The sequence below is a fragment of the Sander lucioperca genome, chromosome 14, assembly GCF_008315115.2.
Source record: "Sander lucioperca isolate FBNREF2018 chromosome 14, SLUC_FBN_1.2, whole genome shotgun sequence".
In the NCBI taxonomy this organism is placed as follows: Eukaryota; Metazoa; Chordata; class Actinopteri; order Perciformes; family Percidae; genus Sander; species Sander lucioperca.
Genome location: NC_050186.1, coordinates 6,235,376 through 6,256,642, shown reverse-complemented (window position 1 = coordinate 6,256,642; position 21,267 = coordinate 6,235,376). Strand labels below are relative to the sequence as shown.

General features: G+C 41.1%; 1 protein-coding gene across 1 annotated transcript in view; it reads left to right on the top strand.

Moving 5' to 3' along the window:
* Nucleotides 1-21,267, top strand: part of LOC116039988 (cullin-1) — a 44,441-nt gene that overhangs the window by 19,821 nt on the left and 3,353 nt on the right. Inside the window, exons 4-21 of the mRNA XM_031285181.2 lie at nucleotides 1,817-1,984; nucleotides 3,330-3,380; nucleotides 3,576-3,666; nucleotides 6,751-6,914; nucleotides 7,606-7,768; nucleotides 8,767-8,897; nucleotides 10,047-10,154; nucleotides 11,037-11,143; nucleotides 12,161-12,209; nucleotides 13,239-13,370; nucleotides 13,506-13,623; nucleotides 15,437-15,513; nucleotides 16,024-16,142; nucleotides 17,542-17,647; nucleotides 17,837-17,884; nucleotides 20,179-20,261; nucleotides 20,362-20,467; nucleotides 21,101-21,214. Coding sequence (XP_031141041.1) covers nucleotides 1,817-1,984; nucleotides 3,330-3,380; nucleotides 3,576-3,666; nucleotides 6,751-6,914; nucleotides 7,606-7,768; nucleotides 8,767-8,897; nucleotides 10,047-10,154; nucleotides 11,037-11,143; nucleotides 12,161-12,209; nucleotides 13,239-13,370; nucleotides 13,506-13,623; nucleotides 15,437-15,513; nucleotides 16,024-16,142; nucleotides 17,542-17,647; nucleotides 17,837-17,884; nucleotides 20,179-20,261; nucleotides 20,362-20,467; nucleotides 21,101-21,214 — 1,935 coding nt within the window. The remainder of the gene's footprint in view (nucleotides 1-1,816; nucleotides 1,985-3,329; nucleotides 3,381-3,575; nucleotides 3,667-6,750; nucleotides 6,915-7,605; nucleotides 7,769-8,766; nucleotides 8,898-10,046; nucleotides 10,155-11,036; nucleotides 11,144-12,160; nucleotides 12,210-13,238; nucleotides 13,371-13,505; nucleotides 13,624-15,436; nucleotides 15,514-16,023; nucleotides 16,143-17,541; nucleotides 17,648-17,836; nucleotides 17,885-20,178; nucleotides 20,262-20,361; nucleotides 20,468-21,100; nucleotides 21,215-21,267) is intronic.

Genomic DNA, 21,267 nt, shown 5'->3' with positions numbered 1-21,267 from the left:
CTGACTGTCAAACTGGATAATAAAAGAAAGTTCTGTGGCGTTCATTGTTCATGTTTCACAAAGAGAGGGACAACAAAGATAGAAATAATATCACATCCATACAGGGATAGTAGTATACAGTTGTTAAAACATAATAAAATATATGACACGCTGGTATCAGATCAGTACTCGGTATTGGCCGATACGCAAGTTCAGGTATCAGAATCTGTGTCGGGAAGCAAAAAATGGTATCGGGCCATCTCTAATTAGTCAACTGTAGAATCAATCAACTATTTTGATAACCGATTAATCGGCAAAACGTAAAGGACACGACTGATTGGGACTTATTCCCCGTATCCCCCAGAGTTAGATAAGTCTATACATACCCTTCTCATCTCTGTGCGTGTTGTAACTCTGTCTGACGCCCCCACCACTAGCCTAGCTTAGCACAGATCCTGGAGGTAACCGGCTCCATCTAGCCTAGCTTAGCACAGATCCTGGAGGTAACCGGCTCCATCTAGCCTAGCTTAGCACAGATCCTGGAGGTAACCGGCTCCATCTAGCCTAGCTTAGCACAGATCCTGGAGGTAACTGGCTCCATCTAGCCTAGCTTAGCACAGATCCTGGAGGTAACTGGCTCCATCTAGCCTAGCTTAGCACAGATCCTGGAGGTAACTGGCTCCATCTAGCCTAGCTTAGCACAGATCCTGGAGGTAACTGGCTCCATCTAGCCTACTGCTCCCAAAAAGTGACAAAATAACGCCAACATTTTCCTATTTACATGTTGTGATTTGTATAGTCACAGCGTGTACAAATAACAAGGTCACATGAGACACAGCCATCTTCTAACCGTACACATACTGGGAACTATATTCTGAGACACGCACAGAGATGAGAAGGGTATGTATGGACTTATCTAACTCTGGGGGATACGGTGAATAAGACAAAGTCCCAATAAGTCGGCGTGTTCCTTTTAAAAACTTCTCTGATGTCAGCTTGTTAAATGTGAATATGTTGTAGTTTCTTCTCTCCTCTGTGACAGTAAACTGAAGATCTTTGAGTTGTGGACAAAACAAGACATTTGAGGACGTCATCTTGGACTTTTGGGAAACACTGATCCACATTTTTCACAATTTTCGGACATTTTATAAACCAAACAACTAATCGATTAATCCATAAGCAACAGATTACCTGACAATGAACATTTTCGTTATGCTTATCATACACTGGAAGACTTTAAAATGTCTGACACATCTCATGTCGAAGACTGTCATTATGTAAAGACTGGGGATCTTGCAGGGTCACACCTTGCAAGACTACAACTACCGCTAGCGTTAGCTGTTAACTTAGGGGAAAGTTTGCAGATGTTCTGTTCTGCCGTACATGCAGATGAATGTCTCCAGTACCCGGAGGTCTGTGTTTATCCGCCGGTAAATCTCCCGTTGGATGACTCGCTTCAGAAGGGTTGAGAATCAGCAACTTTCCCTCTTTAGCGTTTAGCTTAGCGCAGCACCGTAGCAACCATAAACAACACCGGCTCTAGCTGTTTGCTGCTTCCTGTTTGGTGCTGGAGGGAGAGCGCCCATTGGTTGTTGACAACGTTCACATGATTTAACATCACTACCAAGACTTAAAACTTAGGATGATATCAAACATGTTTGAGCGCCCCCGACTCTAGCAAGACTCTCAGGATTTCATTTTGAATTTGGAAAATAGTCTGAGTCGCTTGAAAAGTCGTTTGGTGTAAGGTCGGCATTAGTTGCAGGCGACCAATCCCCCTCTGATTTCCTGTCCGTACTTTGTCTTTCTCTCGCCTCCTCCCTGGTTTTCCCTCCAGGATGGCGAGGATCTGATGGACGAGTGTGTGTTGAAGTTTTACACCCAGCAGTGGGAGGATTACCGCTTCTCCAGTAAAGTCCTCAACGGGATCTGCGCCTACCTCAACCGCCACTGGGTCAGACGAGAGTGTGACGAGGGACGCAAAGGAATCTATGAGATCTACTCGGTACGTCTAACATCTGTCATCTGGTGAATGCTCTTGGTGTGTTTGGAGGTGTTTTTAGCTTCTAATCTGAATGAAGAGAAAGAATGAAATGCATATTTTGTAGGGCTGCACAATAAATCGCAATTTCATTGAAATCACAATATAGACTATCGCAATATCCCAATTGCAGGAGGGGGGCGCAATATTTGTTAAAGGTAAAATATGTGTCAAACCATTCTGAATGAAGTATTTGGGTGCTGAAGAGACAAATCGTATCCTACAGACTAAAGGAAACCTCTTTGTTTGGTACAGATCCTCGCATAAATCACACTTTTAATCAATTGCCTTCAATATCTTGAATCATATCGCAATCGCAATATCAGTCAAAAGAATCACAATTTGATATTTTCCTCATATCGTGCAGCCTTAATATTTGGTGTTACAAAGCATGAAAGATGCTAACAACCATCCACAGTTGCTCTGCAGTCACCCAGTACCTTTTCTGTAATAGTTCTGCAGTGTTCAGTAAAAAAGAAATTCAAGGAGGCGAGATAAGCGAACTACAAACTCAACTCCAGCTGCCATTTAGGGATGTAACGGTATGAAAATTTAATCTCACGGTGATAGTGACCAAAATGATCACAGTTTTCGCTATTATCACAGTATTTTTTAAAAGTATGTCCAATATGTTCAGAAAGCACTGATAGGCCTACACGAGCTGAAATGGTTTCAAAAAGTGTAACAGTTTTTATTATATTACAAAAATATAACCAAAACCTTATCAAAAGTGCAGCTTTTAACATCACAGGAACAACGGTTCAGCATGTAAACAGCTTATTTGTCCTGAAATGTCCTGAGCGCTGTCAATAAGCGACTTTTAGTGTCTAAAAGTGTTAATTTTGACCTGGGAGGACAACACAAGGGTTAAATTCCATTCACAATGGTCTTAAAAAGTCTTAAATTTGACATGGTAGAACCTGCAGAAACCCTGAGTACAGGGGTACTGTTTTCCGGGGAGATGGAACTTCAAAATAAAAGTCTTGTGGACTGTAAACATGCCTCAGAGAGCTTTCCATGGTCTGAACCCTGTGACTGTGCTTCATGTTTGTGTTGATACAGCATTGATTTAAAAGTACGAAGTGTTAAGAGTACAGAAAGAGGCCTTTGTGATTTCCAGTTTTGGACCTGCCCCAAAAGAATTCCCCCCCCCTACAGGACCTTGAAAGTCATTTAGTTTGGGCTGATATGGATCACACTGATCAAAAGGAACGGAGACGAGTAACAAACACGCAGCCTGAAGTCTTGACCTGTCGTTAACCTTCTCGTTCTCCTCTCCTCTCTCTCGGACGCTGCGCTTTCCTCCCAGCTGGCACTTGTGACCTGGAGGGAGTGTTTATTCCGACCCCTCAACAAACAGGTGTGTTCAGTTTCTTTTTATGGAAGTGGAGTGAGAAAAAAACAAAACAATGTAGAGAAAAAAGCAAACCGATTATCTTGTTTTTGTCAATTAAGCTCATGTGCGTTTAACCCTGCCTGTTTTTCCTTTCCTGTTTGCTTTATTTTTTGTCACTGCAAAGAATTTCCTCGAGCTAAACTAACGTCTCTTTTTCAGGTAACAAACGCCGTGCTGAAGCTGATAGAGCGAGAGAGGAATGGGGAGACCATTAACACCAGACTGATCAGCGGTGTGGTCCAGTCCTATGGTAGGTCAACACGTGCAGTGAAGAAATAAAGAGAAACAGCCACCTGTTGCTTGGCAGACATTAGATAAAGAAGGAAGCCATGTTTTTTTTTTTTTAATAACTCTGAGCTCCATATGTACACACAGCAAAGACTCATAGCAACTCCTCACTGGAGGTTTCAAAATAATTTTTCTATTATTTTTTTTTAGGAAGTTTGAGCTACCACACTTCTTCAATAGCTGCGTCTAAACGGACAATATTTCTTCAACTCGATTGAAATCATTCTGATAAGAGATCCCAACTTAAGTGTTTACATAGATGCTAAATAAAGTGATCAGATGTGTGTTTACATGGCCCAGAGCTAGGGCTGTCCCGAATATATCACTTTTTGGGCATCGAAGCTTTAGTGGGAAGTATTCAAATACATTCAGAGCTACGACGGAGAGGGACTTGTGCCGGCGTGTGAGCGAGGATCTCTTCTGTTGACTTTTGGAGCCGGCATGAAAAAGCTTTTAGTTTAGTTAACTGCTGTCAGTCAGTCAGCTTTGATCAGTTGGATAATTACATCAAATAATTTATACATGTAAAAAAAAAAATATATACATCATCATCAACTTTATTGCCAGACTCAAGGTCCATTCAGAAGACACAGACATGACATACAACATACATTAAAAAGACAAAGATAAACGTATACAGAGAAATTAAAACAAAAGAAACAAATGTACTGCATTTCTATAAAAGACACTTGTACCAGTGTTTCCATAGTGATGATTGGTATCGTATGGCACTAAACCTAGGATTTGCCAGCAGCATAACAATGCTGTTCTGGGAGACGTTCATGTGACTAATGAATTAGTAGATAAGACTCCTCAATAGTGCCTGGAAGGTGCTGACCGCTGCATTACAAAACAGGTCCCTTGCACTAGAGCACCTGGGTTTGTTGAGCAGTATCCTCATACAGTCATTATGAGCAACCTTAATCTTCTGCATTCTTTTTAAGAATTATTTTTTGGGGCTTTTCCCTTTATTAAGTGACGGTGGATAGACATGAAAGGGGGAGAGAGACGGGGGAAGACACGCAGCAAAGGGCAGCAGGTCGGATTCGAACCCGGGCCGCTGCAGGACTCAGCCAACATGGGGCGAACGCTCTAACTGGGTGAGCTAGAGGCCGCCCCTTGCCTTTTTAAACTTAGTCCATAAGGGAGCAGTATAATAATTATTATAATATAATTTAAGAGGCCTGGTAATCGTACTTTATCAAGGCTAAGTTTTGGCTTACAGTTTTCATTTGCCAAACTTTTTTCTGCCGGAAATACAACTTTATTGAGGATAGTTTGGTGGATTCCAGCTTTGTTCATTAACTTGTTGTTTAGAGCCTTTCGACCACTGCCTCAGCCTCGTACCACAATCTTCTATCAATCTTTAAATCTTTTAGCCACTAACCTGAGTTTTGTTTTACTGCCGCCGCGTTTCTGTTCGTCCCGTCACATAATGCTTCCCCCATGTTGGGCAAACGTACGCAGAAAGTATATATTGATTACAACCAGAGAGAAACGATCTAATTAAGCATTTACATGGACATCAGGTCCTAATATTTTGCTATTGAATGGATTATGAAAGGTTCACACCAGCCCTTAATCCTTAAATTCCGTCCGATCGTGTCGGTCTCTTCCGATTGAAGGTGTTTAAATGAGGCATTTTTATTCCGATTAGTGCAATATTAGGGTCCATGTAAACACAGCTAATGATCTGGAGTCATTTTCTTTATTGAACTAATAACTAAAGTGTGAAAGGACAATAAAAACTCTCTCAGGGAAGGTTACCAAAACCAGCCATCTTAACTCTAACTTAACTATTTAAAACGTCACTCTTACTTTCATCTCCGGGCTTAAATCAGACGTCTTTAAGCTCGCGCTTGGAGGCCGACCTTCTGGTGTTTAAGAGCTTCTGTATATAATAACCCAGTAGGCTCTTTTAATTCTGCTTTCTCTAGCTGTGATCATGAATATACAGTACGTCTGTCGACAGTCAGCGGAGAACATTGATATCAGGTTTGATTTTTAGACCCATAGCGTCCTGATAGATCTGAAAATCTAAGCTGAACATCTGCAGGATTTGTTAAGTAAATATAGGCTGTTTACAGATCAAATAATTTTTTAGATATTGTCCAACCTGACTTCTGATCAGCTGCTCTCAAGTCGAGGCTGAAGCAGACAACATATTTCAATACAACAGTTTATTATAAAAGGGTTTATGAGAGTCAGAATATAACAAGATACTAAAAGTCAAGCCCAGGTGCAGAGGAGGATTTCCCAAATAAGTCGCTTTTTACCAAGATGGCCAGTACATTCTTAGAAATGAAAACATTAAGTGACATAGAGTTCTTCGACTATGAACCTATATGTAGGGATGTAACGATCCACCATTAATTGGTAAAAAATGGATATAAATGTATAAAGATTACAAGCTGTTGAGATAAAAAAAAAAAAATTGCGATGCAATTTTTAAACATACTAGGTCGTTAATCTACTTTAGATTTCACTTGTTTTAATTTCAGAGCTCACTACGTCTTCTCAGTTTTCTTATTTAAACAGATCTTTCCTATTTAGTTATTTTCATGTGGGATTTATTTTTTTAATTTAATTTTGGTAATTTATGGACGCCTGGGTAGCTCACCTGGAAGAGCGCGTGCCCATATACAGAGGCTCTGTCCTCAACGCAGCGGCTGCAGGGTCGGTTCCGACCTTCGGCCCTTTACTGCATGTCACCTCCCCTCCTCTCTCCCCTTTCAAAGTCTAAGCTTTCTTGTCAAAAAAAAAAAGGCCTAAAAATGCCACAAAAAAACAAGTGTCACTTTTAATAAGACGACACATCTGTTGTTTTGCACAGTTTATATAAATAAATGTAAATGTTTCCAGGCATTTGTCTGCAGCTCATTCTGTTAAAAAAAGTGAATTGAATTGTGAGTTGAGTGAATTGTTTCATCCCTAATTATGAGACCGAACCAACGTAAAGATGTGAACGTAGTATCATAGTATCAGTTTATCCTGACTCCTCACGTTAACCCCCGTTTCCCGTGTCTCCCCTCTCCTCCCTCTCCAGTTGAGCTGGGTCTGAACGAAGAGGACGCCTTCGCCAAAGGCCCCACGCTGTCTGTGTACAAAGAGTACTTTGAATGTCAGTTCCTCACTGACACAGAGCGGTTCTACACACGCGAGAGCACAGAGTTCCTGCAGCAGAACCCCGTCACCGAGTACATGAAGAAGGTAGACGCTCCTTCCACTTCAGCAACACACAGTTATGGATGAATGCACTCAACGTGGCAGACGAAAGATGAAAAAGTTGCTTGTGTTGATTTTAAAACTAGGGGTTTTAACATTAAAACTGGTTGTGCAGCATCGTTATTATGGTTTTGAATTTTCAATTAGTTTGTATTTTATCTTAATTTTGACTTTTGGATTAGTTTTGTTTGAGTTAGTTTTCATAGTGTTTGCTAGTTGTTTTTTTTTTGTCAGGGCTAGGAATAATGTCTCAGTATTATGTAGCTACATATACAAACAATAAACATGGTGGAGAATAATGTTTAATCTTTGCACTACTTTAGTGTCTGATGTGATGCAATTACGTCACAGCGCTCATGTCAAGTCCTTTTAATTTAAACACGACAGTCAACGGAAATTCATGCTGTCTCCGTTTTTTCTTCCAGTAGTGATATATTATAGCAAACAAACTAAAACGGAAATGATCTACGTTCATTTTTATTTAGTTTTTAATCATTAACCGGGCGATATAATTTCAGCTTAGTTAGCTAAGTTTTTAGTTTTTATTCAGTTACAGTTGACTAAAGATATTTTTCAGTGTTTATTTTTGTTGTTTGTTATAATAACCCTGTTGTGAAGGGGACAATCTTCTCCTAATAAAATAAATGACTTTGTATATCTGTGTTTATTTCCTCAGGCGGAGGCTCGTCTGCTGGAGGAGCAGCGGCGTGTGCAGGTTTACCTCCATGAATCCACTCAGGACGAGCTGGCCAGGAAGTGTGAGCAGGTCCTCATAGAGAAACACCTGGAGATCTTCCACACCGAGTTTCAGAACCTCCTGGATGCCGACAAGAATGAAGGTAAACCCTGCAATTTTAATTTCAGTGTGTCCGCTGATCCTGCAGCTTTTAATCAGTCAACAGTTATTTATTTAGCGCTTTACAGCAACTATCCAAAGTGCTTTACATGAAGTAACAACAGTAAAACATAACATACAGTAAAATCAGAAAGGAATACATAAAAGCAGGAAGAACGGAGAATGTCACAACGCTACTATGTATTAAAGGTCCTATGACATGCTGCTTTTTGGATGCTTTTATATAGGCCTTAGTGGTCCCCTAATACTGTATCTGAAGTCTCTTTTTATATAGACCTTAGTGGTCCCCTAATACTGTATCTGAAGTCTCTTTTATATAGACCTTAGTGGTCCCCTAATACTGTATCTGAAGTCTCTTTTTATATAGACCTTAGTGGTCCCCTAATACTGTATCTGACTGCCACTTTGCACAAATTCTCTGGGCCGGCAAAGCAGAGAAAGGGGAGGTAACCTTTCCCTTTATGACGTCATAAAGGGCAGATTCCAGATCGGCCCATCTGAGCTTTCATTTTCTCAAAGGCAGAGCAGGATACCCAGGGCTCGGTTTACACCTATCACCATTTCTAGCCACTGGGGGACCATAGGCAGGCTGGGGTAATATTAATGTTAAAAAACCTCATAAAGAAATTTTCATACCATGGGACCTTTTTCAAAAGCCATTCTAAATAAATATGTTTTCAGGTTAGATTTAAAACGAGCTACGTCTGTTAAAGTGCAGATGTCAGGAGGTAACTTGTTCCAAAGTCTCGGTGCCGCAACTGCAAAAGCGTGATCACCCCACAGTTTGTGCCTCGAGCGTGGGACTTCTAAAACCAGTTGAGACCAGTTGAACTGCTCTTTAATGTTTTATGTAAAGCACTTTGAATTGCCCTGTTGCTGAAATGTGCGATACAAATAAAGCTGCCTTGCCTTGACCTTTGGGTTGAAATGACGCTAACGACATTCTGTCCCCTGCTGATAACGCTCTGCATCTCTTCTCAGACCTGGGCCGGATGTACAACCTGGTGTCGCGGATCACAGACGGTCTGGGCGAACTGAAGAAACTTCTAGAGACCCACATCCACAACCAGGGCCTGGCCGCCATCGAGAAGTGTGGAGAGGCCGCGCTCAACGTACGGACAATTTATTCTCCTCTCACTTACAATTCTCACTGGTTTACTTTAACGTCTCGAGTAACAAAAAGGTACCGATCCAAATCTGGACCGTTTGGTTGTCATCAGTTTACATTAAAGCTGCATTGTGTAAGGATTTCTCCCATCTAGTGGTGAAATTGTATATGACAACCAACTGAATATTACATTCTAACCCTTCCCATTCTGAGCGCGTTTTAACTCCTACGGTGTCCGAACCCGAAATTAGCTCTTAGTATCTCCATCGTTTACACGCAGCTGTTCTAGCCACTCCAATATAGGTCAAAAGCTTGTTGCTTGGCCTGTCGCGTTGTCGTTTTTAATTCTCTTTTTCGCTTCCCTGGCGGGTAATCTCCCCCTGGCATTCGTCACGGTGCCGCTGAGCGTAAGAGGGCGAAAGGCGGAGGTATGTCCCTCTTTGTCTGATGTATTTTAACGATGGAGGCGCTACATGGCGGCCGTCATTCCAGCGACTCCCCGTATGTATTCCGAATGATTCTGAATGGAAGATTCTCCGCTTACGAGAATACTTTGATTAGTTGGTGGAAGTAATTACACATGAATGAGCACATATTTGTGAAAGAACGAAGGGTTTTTTGCTAAGAATCAACTCAAAAAATTACACAATGTAGGTTTAAGAATAGGAGGCAGAAGACAAAAACCTTGTTTGATGTATTCTTACTTTCTCTTTTCTGGTGCCATTTAGGGACAGGACATCTGTTTTGTTGACATTTTTGCGAAATAATTTTAAAAGCTGGTTCAAATACATATTGTGGCAAATAGTTTGTTCAGCCAGAGAGCTTTGAAAGCCGTGTTTTTACAGCTGAAGAAGACGGCGAAGCTCCAAGAACAAACCTGAGCGTTGTGTCTTCAGCAGTCTGATCGCTGTCCTTTCTCACCAGAGAGACAACGACTTAGCTTATTTATAATTTAAACACGTGAACGTCCATGTGCTGTTGATATAAGAGGTCAGGAAAAAAAAACAAAAAACAAAAAAAACTTGGAAGTTTTTGCAAAATAAGTGTTCGTTGAAAAGTGTAAAAGTTGAAGTCAGTAAGTTTTAACAAAAAAGAAAAATGCAAGAAATTCATGCAAAAATGTCGTGATAGAAGACGTTTGTGTTTCTTGCAGGACCCCAAAGTGTACGTCCAGACCACCCTGGACGTCCATAAGAAGTACAACGCCTTGGTCATGTCTGCCTTCAACAACGACGCCGGCTTCGTGGCAGCGCTCGATAAGGTGAGTAATCCGTCTGCAATCTGCCCATGACGGCAATGTTGTGCTTTTAATTCTTTTCTTTTTTCCCATTGGTACAGGGTTTCCTTGTTGTCTTAAGAAGTCTAAAAAAATCTAAATTTTAGGCTTTATAAAGTATCGTATTCTAGGTCTTAAATAAGTTTTTAAATGGTTCTGAAAGGACAATTCTGTCGCAAAATGAACCTAGGGGTTAATAACAGATGTGTACCGAGTCAACCGTTCTCTGGGACATGTTTTCATGCTAATCAAATGTGTCTCTAGCTTTAAACAAGCTAGCGCAAACCGGTGATTAGCCGCTAACGCTAGCTTTCGGGGCAGAGGGTAAATCACTATTTCTACACCACTAACAAGGCTCAAAATATCACCACACTTCCACGGTAGCATAATGAGGGTCCCTACATGTAAACCGAAGCATTGAGAACTTTGTAAGTGTACAGACAGTTTATTAAAAAGATATTTTATTACGACAGTACCGTTTGCATATACAGGCGGGCGCCATCTTGGGAAAACAGTCACGATCAGTTGTACCCGTGCAACCAGTAACATAGCTCAAGTAGGGCGTTTGTAGTTCGACTGGTCATCGCTGTTTTTCATTCATAAAGGTCTTAAAAAAGTCTTAAATTTGACTTGTTGAAACCAGCAGAAACTCACTGATATTTTATGTCTTTCTTGCTTGCTCATTTTACTGTTGGTCTTATTTTAAAAATGTTATCATGTGAAGCACTGTGTGACTTTGTCTGGAAAAGGTGCTATATCAGTAGAGTTTTTTTTTAAATATTATTATATCAGACAGCCAAAATATCGGAGAGGACTTCAGTTTCTGGACAGGTTTAGTTCTAACGTGGTCGGTCTGTCTTTTCACAGGCATGTGGTCGGTTCATCAACAACAACGCCGTCACCAGGATGGCTCAGTCGTCCAGCAAATCCCCCGAGCTTCTGGCCAGATACTGCGATTCTTTACTGAAGAAGAGGTGCGTGAAATATTGTGTGTGTGTGTGTGTGTGTGTGTGCACCTGAATGTGATTGCTGTTCCCCTAGCTATCAGAAACATTTAGGGCTCGTTATTGTGATTTTCTGTTTTTAAAATATCAGGGTATTAAACAAGTAACATTCTGTAGTAGTATACAAATATCCACTTTATGTCTTCATCCTCCAACCATTGATTTTCAAGATCAACAATGAACCTTTAGGTCCACATGGACAGGAAGTCCTAAAGTGCTCAGAATGATATAACATCTGAGTAAGCTTGATCTGCCTTTATAAACTGCTGTTTCTGAGGGTTTGTAGTTCCACAGCTGATAGTTTATCAATTATTTGAAGGACAGTGATTTATCTGTAGCACACACTGCAGCAGGGGTGGGACAAGTTATCGATACGGCAATATATCGTTGTCCTCCGCACGATACAGAAATCGATACCCTGGCTCCAAATATCGATACTTTAATTAATAAAATAAGGCACTCTGAATAGATTTCCCTGCTACCAGGGTCGCTGCTTCATGGCTTCTCGAGCTGGCGCTCAACACATGAACGAAAGGAAACGTGAACGTAAGTTAACCAGCAGTTTGAGGAAATTACCAGATGCCCCAGCCATGTTTGAGTCCAAAGTCTGGACCCAGAGTTGCTCTATAGTTGTCATTTTAATTTACAGACTGAAAAACTTGTGCTGCAGAATTGTTGTCTAACAGTTTGGACTTGCAGTAAATAAAGAGAGAAAACCTGCACTTTTCACCGGCATTTTGTGTTCATAGTTAGATCGATACGGTGATGCATCATTATAGGATTGTCCAGCAATATATTGATTATCGCAGAATTGCTGTATCGTGATATTATCGGTATCGTGAGCCGTGTGTCGTATCGTGAGGTACCCTGGGATTCCCGCCCCTACACTGCAGTGTTTTCTCTTCACAATCTGTTATTCTGAGCTCACCACCTGAGACAGAGAGTGAAATCTCACTTTTAAACTATGTGCGTCTGTTTATTCTTCAGCTCTAAAAACCCGGAGGAGGCAGAATTGGAGGACACACTCAACCAAGTGGTGAGATACTTTGATCTGTGTGTTTGCACAGACGTACACATAATACAGTGTGTGTGTATTCATGTTACTGCACAGCTGTACTGGAAAAGTACCACTGAACTACCGACCTAGTTACTTGTGTGTTATCTGTTGTAGACACAGAAGTGTAGTTGGATGTCGTCAGTAAATATATATTCATTTATATATAACAGGACAGTCATGTACGGAGCCCCTAAGGGGACATGAGCAAATAAAAAATCTAAAGTTTAGTTTCATGTGCGCACATGAAAGTTTCACGTGAGCACATGAAACTAAACTTTAGATTAGTTTTCATGTGCGCCGACGTGCGCTTGGAAACCCATTTCTCTCTGTTATGAACCGTGCCAGTGCCACAGTCAGCAGCACTGCTTATGTTTAATCCATTCTCCTTTGCATTTTGTAGTCATCATATTTTTCTATAATTACTTGTTTTTATTTCCTTATGTTTAATTAACTGTGCAGTTAAATAATAGTTTATATATCCCCAAAACAATGGGCCTCCTACTTCAACAGTATATTACAAATTACTGCCAAACTAAAGGAAAGTTTCACCAATATCTTACTCGCTCATTGTCTCCGTTGCCATCTTAATGGGAAGAATGGTAGTGCTCATAACTGTAAATGTTATTCCTTCCGTATTTCCTTCAAATGTCACGCTGATTATTTGTGACGTAAATTGGAGGCCGTGCTGCGAAGCGATCGTTTTCATTGCTGAAGTCCGACAACACATTAAATCAGCCAATTCAAATAATGTTTAAATTTACAAACAGGTTTATTTAATATTAAAAACAGCCCATCTATGCTCCTCACTGTTAGGCGTTGGACTAACTCTTGCAGACAGTTTGAGAAACACTTTTAATTTTTAAATTAAAACATATTTCACCAAATCTATGGACCATTCTTTTAGTATAAACTGGTATAAAGTGTGGGACGTTTTTGTGCAGTACTGTACAAATCGATTTGCTCAGGTTAGCAGCAGTACATTAAAGTGACTTTCTGTCTTCTTCTCAGATGGTTGTGTTCAAATACATCGAGGACAAAGATGTTTTCCAGAAGTTTTATGCTAAGATGCTGGCCAAACGTCTGGTCCACCAGAACAGCGCCAGCGACGACGCCGAGGCCAGCATGATCTCCAAACTCAAGGTGAGACTCTTAGCAGCCCAGCGCTCCGTCACATACGGTCTGTCTGCATGAAAACATCCACAACACCACCAAGCTGTCAGTTTCTGCACCTTAAAACCTCGCGCTGAATCTGGTTTTGTTCTTGTTCCCGTGCAGCAAGCGTGCGGCTTTGAGTACACGTCCAAACTGCAGCGCATGTTCCAGGACATCGGAGTCAGTAAAGACCTGAACGAGCAGTTCAAGAAACACCTGACCAACTCCGAGCCTCTGGACTGTAAGGACACACACACACACACACACACACACACACACACACACACACACACACACACACACACACCAACGGATCGTCATAACCCTAACCCTGGACTGTAAGGCTATATATATATATATATATATATATATATATATACACACACACGCACACATACCCTCCAACCGATTGTCCCCTAACCCTGGACTGTAAGCGCACACACACACACACACACACACACACACACACCCCATCCATCCTCCTGATTTCAACTGAGATGGAGCTTTTAAATGCACAACAAATCACTTTATTTGCCCAGTTTATTAGGTACTAGCTGCTCTGAGTGCATCCCACGCCCTGAGCTATTTTTTTTTATACCCCTTAGTTACTCTTATTACATGATGCTGGTCTGCCAGAACTACCTCTAATTGGTCTGAAAGTTTGAACTATCCAAAAATGCTTTACCACTAGGAACCAGAACATGCAATAGGAGCAGGAATATTTTAGATACAACTCTTTTGTTTCAGTTTGATCTGGACCGAGGCTGACTTTTTTTCCCCTGTCAGATCAGTGTTTGGCTGTTTGGTCTGGATAGTTATCCTTTTCATTTTGATCTACATCAAACTGAAAAGTCTGAAAATCTGGACCAAACAAGGCAGGTGTAAAAGCGCCCTGATACAACAGTCCTGCCTAAATCCTAAAAAGGTTTATCTCATAAAAACGTGCAACTGAGTGTGTTTTTTTAAGATGTCTCAGATGAATAAACACTACATGTTTGGGATCCCACTTCAGTGTTCCCACCAGTGTGTTTGGAAGAACAAAGTCTCACTTTGGAATGAAATGAAGTCTCAGAAGAGGATTTAGTTGTACAACCTGTATAAAGGGCTCCTATTATTCTTTTTGGCTTTCTCCCTTTCCTTTATTGTGTTATATATCTTTTTTGTTCATGTTATAGGTTTACAAAGTTAAAAACCACCCCAAAGGGACTTACCATCTCCAACAGAAAACACTGTTCACCAACTGCTCCAAACAGCTCTATTGTAGTCCAGCCTTTACTTCAGAGACAAACGTGGTCACTTTGGAACACATGTTATAATGCTCACCTAGCTGCTAGCATGGCACGCCCTCATACTCTGCTTCTGACTGGCTAGTAGTCCTTACCTAGGTACTGTCAGGGCACGCCCTCATACTCTGCTTCTGACTGGCTAGTAGTCCTTACCTAGGTACTGTCAGGGCACGCCCTCATACTCTGCTTCTGACTGGCTAGTAGTCCTTACCTAGCTACTGTCAGGACACGCCCTCATACTCTGCTTCTGACTGGCTAGTAGTCCTTACCTAGCTACTGCTCATGTGTGACTCCCAACAAAGATGTTACAGCAGTGAGAGGTCTCACTCTGTAGCTAAAACAGAGAGCTCAACACACAGGGTGAAAAGAGGAGCTGCAGCAATGAGCAGTACAACAAAAATATGGTGTTTTTTGAAAATTAAACCATGTAAACCTATTCTGATATAACCTCTAAATACAATTATGAACCTGAAGATGAGCCTAATATGAGCACTTTAACACAGCTCCTGTCCAAGACAGAAGAGAGTGCATGAGGAGTATTTGAGAGAATGATTGTTTTGTAGGAAATACACTGCAAAATAAATGCTGTTTATGGGAGTGTATGTTGTATTGTTTTAGAGCTTTTTTATACCACATGCTGTAGGACGGTTTATACCAGATCACACTTAAAATGTACCAAACATTAACAAAATTTTAAATTGGAGGGAAAATATGCTTTGCTCTGGTGTGTCAAAGCACATAAAACAAATATGTTTGAATCGTTTACAGTGGACTTCAGTATCCAGGTTCTCAGCTCTGGCTCTTGGCCTTTCCAGCAGTCCTGCACCTTCGCTCTGCCTTCTGAGGTAAGACTAGTTACAACTTACAAACAACTTACTGTTCAACCCAGCTCTCACTGTGCAGAAGTGGGTTTAATGAGTAGCTCGAAAACTACATAAGAATCCAGGAAATTAGGCTTTATTGTGCTCCTGCTTTGGGAGAAAATGTTCAGACCTGTGTGAGTACGTTGACTTTCTGCAGCTGTCGCTAATGATTGTTGAATTAAACCTTCTTTAATAAACAGAATAAGACTGCAGCTTTCTCTAGAAATCTAAATTATAGTCATACTCTTTGAGTGTATAAAGCTCACAATGAGTGTTGTTGGTTTGGTGGTTAGAGCTCTTATTCTCTTAACCATGAGGACTCCATGTTATATTTGATCCTCTGCGTTTTTATAACCCTGTCAGGGCAGAAAAAACACGTTTAAATCCCTACTTTAACCGGAGACTTCACTTAAACCCCCCGAAGGTCCCTGGACCTCAGTTTGAGAACCACCCCTCCTCTGAACTCTCCTCTTTGTCTCCCTTTCTGTGCAGCTGGAGCGAAGCTATCAGCGCTTCACTGCGTTTTACGCCAGCAGACACAGCGGCAGGAAGCTGACTTGGCTCTATCACCTATCCAAAGGGGAGCTGGTCACCAACTGCTTCAAGAACAGGTGAGTGAGGACAGATAGAGAGCGCTGTGGTGGGAATGTCACTTTATTTTCATTTTTTTCATTCAACCTTTATATAACTCGAAAGATCATTGAGGGGCGGCCCCTCATTTACAATGACATCAAGTTATTACAAAGACGACAACAACACAGAAAAGAGTACACGAGCATAAGAAAGATTAAAAATACAAGAAAACTTTTTGAATTGATAAATAAAATTTGTAAATTAGGATAATACGGATACAAAAAGGACAATTATGTAAAGTGGTTGCAGGTAGAAGTTTGCAATTTTAAATCCAGATTTCTAAATTGCAGGGATGCACCGAATCCAGGATTCGGCCGAATGTTGGGCTTTTTGACGGGGTTGGGTTTCTGCCGAACCTTAGAATTTTTATCCACCGAACCCTACGCTTGCACTACCCGCACTACGCTGGTCGGCGTAATGACGGCACCGTTGATTACGGGAAGGTGTTTACGTAGGTGGAGCGTTCAATGCAGCAGGCTGTGAGAAAGTGAAAATGGAACTTGTGAGCAGAAAAAGTGTAGTTTGTCAGTACTTTCAGTCAAAAGAAGGACATTCAAGTCCAGCTACATGTTCAATCTACAATGCTGATTAGTCTGGTGGTGGCGAGGACCCTAAACTATACACAACATCACCGCTGTTACAACATCTGGTAGGAAACATCTGAAAGAATACGAGTTGTGCATGAAGGAATCTACAGACAGCAGCCAGAATGCAGCAACTTCAGGTACAGCAAAGGGAGGACAGTCACTGTTTACTTCATTAATGTGTTTGCTGTGTTCATGGACTGAGGACGGGACGAGGATTCGGTATTCGGGCGAACCCCAAAAATCTAGATTTGGTGCGTCCCTACTAAATTGTCCAAAAGGCACACGGGAGTTGATTTTAAGAAAGTGCTGTAGTTTGTTTCAGGAGAAGTTGGGGGCACTAAAGTTAAAAGCAGTTTTTCCAAGTTCAGAGCGAGCTCGTGGAACAAGAAGCAAAAGCCAGTCAGCAGAGCAACTCAGACAAAGTCCCTCTGAGTAAGTTCTGTACTTTATTACAGCGTCATATCAAACTGTATGTTGACTCTGTGTGGTCTTATCAGCTGATGTTTGACTGGATGATACAGGCAAGAAAAGGGGCTTGTTTGTGCTTCAGTATGTGTTGTTATTCTCTGTATTCATCGTAAACTTGTCCTGCTAATCTCATCTGTGAATATTGGAGTTTTAACTGCATGATAATAAGAACATCAGCTCAGATCCTCTCTCTCCTGAGTATTACATCTTGACAGAACCAAGCTGAATGCCGTATGAGCACTAATACACTTGGTCTATAGTTAATATAATAGTTTATAATAGTTTGAGCCAGCTTCATACTGAATCTGTTGTTTGTTTCCAGGTACACACTGCAGGCCTCCACCTTCCAGATGGCCATCCTGCTGCAGTACAACACAGAGGACAGTTACACCGTCCAGCAGCTCACTGACAGCACACAGATCAAAACTGTGAGAGCAACATTTAAAAAGCACTTTCTCACTCTGATGAAGCTTAAAGACTTCAGGATAGATTGATTATTTTAACCTTTTATGACACGTGGAGGCTCGTTTATTTATGTCTTCTTGAAAAGGGCAACACGAGCCGTCATTGGAAATGTTTAATTCCTCCACTAACTCCACATTTTCTTTTATTTCCAGGACATTCTGGTTCAGGTTCTGCAGATTTTGTTAAAATCGAAGCTACTGGTGAGTAAAAAACTGTCTTTTGCTTTTTTTTGTTCGTCACGGTTTTCATGTTCTCAGTTTTAGCATTAAGAAGTCATTTACACAGCAGTCAGTTTGGTCTTAAAGCTGTGTCTTCTATAGACATTTGAGCCTCCTTCAGACACCGCTTTAAGTTATTTCTATTTCTTTAACACTTCAAAATGACTCAAGTCTGAATTGAACACAAGATAAAATCGCTGCGATAAATCTTAACCATCCAATCTTTCATCTCGTATGCACAGAGAAAACGTTTGTTCATAACAACTGTGTGAACGAATGAATTCATATCCAGCAAAACACTTAATGCGAGCGTATAAAGAATTAAACGAGAGTCCCAACTTGACTCTGTGTCACTCCGTGTACGTACATTAGGGTTGCCCGATATTAGGGCTGAACGATTAATTGCATTTTCGTTAATATCGCGATATGTTAAAACGCGATTTCCTAATCGCAAAGGCTGCGATTTGGTCACATGATTCACGAGAGCAAATCAGTCTGCACTCCGCAGAGAAAGCATCAACTAGACAACAACTGTCTAGAAAAAACGTTAATAACGCGTTTAACTGACAGCACTAATTTATTTAAACACACGCTTCGCAGTTCGCGCTCTCTCTTTCCGTCCTCACGCTTCTCGTTTCTTTCGCTTCTTGTCTATGCACATCTCACAACATCCATGGAATATTGCATACTTTTTAGTACATTTTTTCGATATTGATATTGCACAACGTGATATTGCAAAAACGATATTGAGTCCATATATCGTGCACCCCTAACGTCCATGTCAGACTTTATAAAACAGGCAGCAGAGTTTGTTCACTGAAGATGTGACGGAAGCTTGTTAATTAATGAATGATAAGATAAGATAGACTTTATTAATCCCACACTGGGGAAATTCCTGTGCTACAGCAGCTCAAAAGAGTTTTTTTTACACACATCAGAATAACACAAATACACATTAAGTAGACATAGGTGAACAAATATACATAAAGTATAAGAAATAGAAAAAATAGAATTAGTAATAATAATAATACTATAAAAAACAAATCTATTTACATAATAAACACCTCATGTAAACAGACTATATAAACACAGATATACAGATGAATAAGGTGTGGATTAATAGCAATGACATATTGCACAGTTGGAGGTAACAAAGAGTGATAAATAAATAAATATGCATAGTGCATATGACTTTTGGAGAAGGGGTGGGATTAAATACGTGTATACTTCCCCCTTTTTCGGACATGTCGACAACAACAAAAGGAGCTTTTTTTGTTTTCTTTTACATGTTGGACATGTTGTCTCTCGCTCTCCCTCTCTCTCTGTCTCCCTCTCTCTGTCTCTCTGTCTCTCTCTCTCTGTCACTCTCTGTCTCCCTCGCTCTCTGTCTCTCTCGCTCTCTCTGTCTCTCTCTCTCTCTCTGTCTCTCTCTGTCTCTCTCTCTCTCTCTGTCACTCTCTGTCTCTCTCTCTCTCTCTCTCTCTGTCTCTCTCGCTCTCTGTCTCTCGCTCTCTCTCTCTCGCTCTCTCTGTCTCTCACTCTCTGTCTCTCTCTCTCTGGCTCTCTGTCTCTCTCTCGCTCTCTCTATCTCTGTCTCTCTCTTTCTCTCTCTCTCTCTCTGTCTTCCTGTCTCAGCTCTCTCTCTCTCTCTCTGTCTCTCTTTCCCTCTCTCTCTCTGTCTCCCTCTCTCGCTCTCTCTGTCTCTCTATCTCTGTCTCTGTCTCCCTGTCTCATCTCTCTCTCTCTCTCTCTCTCTGTCTCCCTCTCTCGCTCTCTCTGTCTCTCTCTATCGCTGTCTCTCTCTCTATCGCTGTCTCCCTGTCTCATCTCTCTCTCTCTGTCTCTCTCTCGCTCTCTCCCTCTCTCTCTGTCTCTCTCTCGCTCTCTCCCTGTCTCTCTTTCTCTCTATCTCTCTCTCTCTCCATCTCTCTCTCCATCTCATTAATATAAGTCTCTGCTGTCTGAAAGACAAAAAGCATCACTTCAACAGAAAGATGAAGCCAGCAGTGTTACATATTCTGTCTGAAAACTGCTAGAAAAACATGAAGCTCTTGTCCTGATTAGTATTTCTTGTTCTCATTTTGGACACCAGAGGGCGCCAAGTAACTATATAGCTTCATGTGTTTATGGATTGAAAACTCTACTTTAATTCTCATTAATAGATGTGTAGCTCTCCTCAGACAATAGAGCGGTGTGTGTGTGTGTGTGTGTTTCAAAGCCATTTCTATTCAGATCACTCACATCAGCTGCCTCACTGATGTCTGTGTGTCCGACAGGTGATGGAGGACGAGAACGCCAACGTGGACGAGGTGGAGTTCAAACCTGACACCGTCATCAAGCTTTTCCTCGGATACAAGAAGTGAGGGACAAATGTTCTTCGTGCTCTTTAACGTGTCCGGTCTTAACGGACGTTTGCATTTGATTTATGCTTTTTTTTTTTTTTTGTTTCTCCGCCGCAGTAAGAAACTGAGAGTGAACATCAACGTCCCGATGAAGACGGAGCAGAAACAGGAGCAGGAGACGACTCACAAGAACATCGAGGAGGATCGAAAGCTCCTCATTCAGGTCACTGTTTACTCCTCTACTCACAGGTTTTACAAGTTGGACAGAATATTAACCCAGGGTCAAATCTGACCCATTTTCAAAAAGTTTCTGTATCAGAAACGTGGGTTTCTTCCAACCAAATTTTAAAACAAAATAACGTGGATGGTTCCATACAACGCTCTTCACAAGTATAATAAATGATCAGTTGAAAAACGTAGTAAAGAAAATGTCAAAAAAGTGACAATAACATCGGAAAAAGTGACAAAAATGTAAAGTGACAAAAACGGGATAATCTTCAAAAAACGTCCGGAAAAGTTTTTTTTTTAAAAAGTGCAGAAAAATATTGACGGAAACTTTGAGAAAAAAAAGTGTCAGAATACGACAAAAAGGTTGGAATTCTTTTTACACTTTGACCCAGAAAAACAAAAAAGTTGCATCATGGTATCAATACATTTGTTTTGTGATTGTCATGTTAATTTAACAAGAACATCGGTGCAGTCTGTGTTCGTGGCATTGAAATCTTTATTTATAATGAATGGATTTTTCATAACAAACATGTAAATTAGACTGTCTGTTGTGTGGAATCAGTACTAATTGTGTGTGTGTGTGTGTGTGTGTGTGTGTGTGTGTGTGTGTGTGTGTGTGTGTGTGTAGGCTGCCATAGTGAGGATCATGAAGATGAGGAAGGTCCTGAAGCACCAGCAGCTTCTGGCCGAAGTCCTGAACCAGCTGTCGTCCCGATTCAAACCCAGAGTCCCCGTCATCAAGGTAAAACACTAAAAGATCCATTCACATTCGTATCACGATTCAAGCTCAAGGGT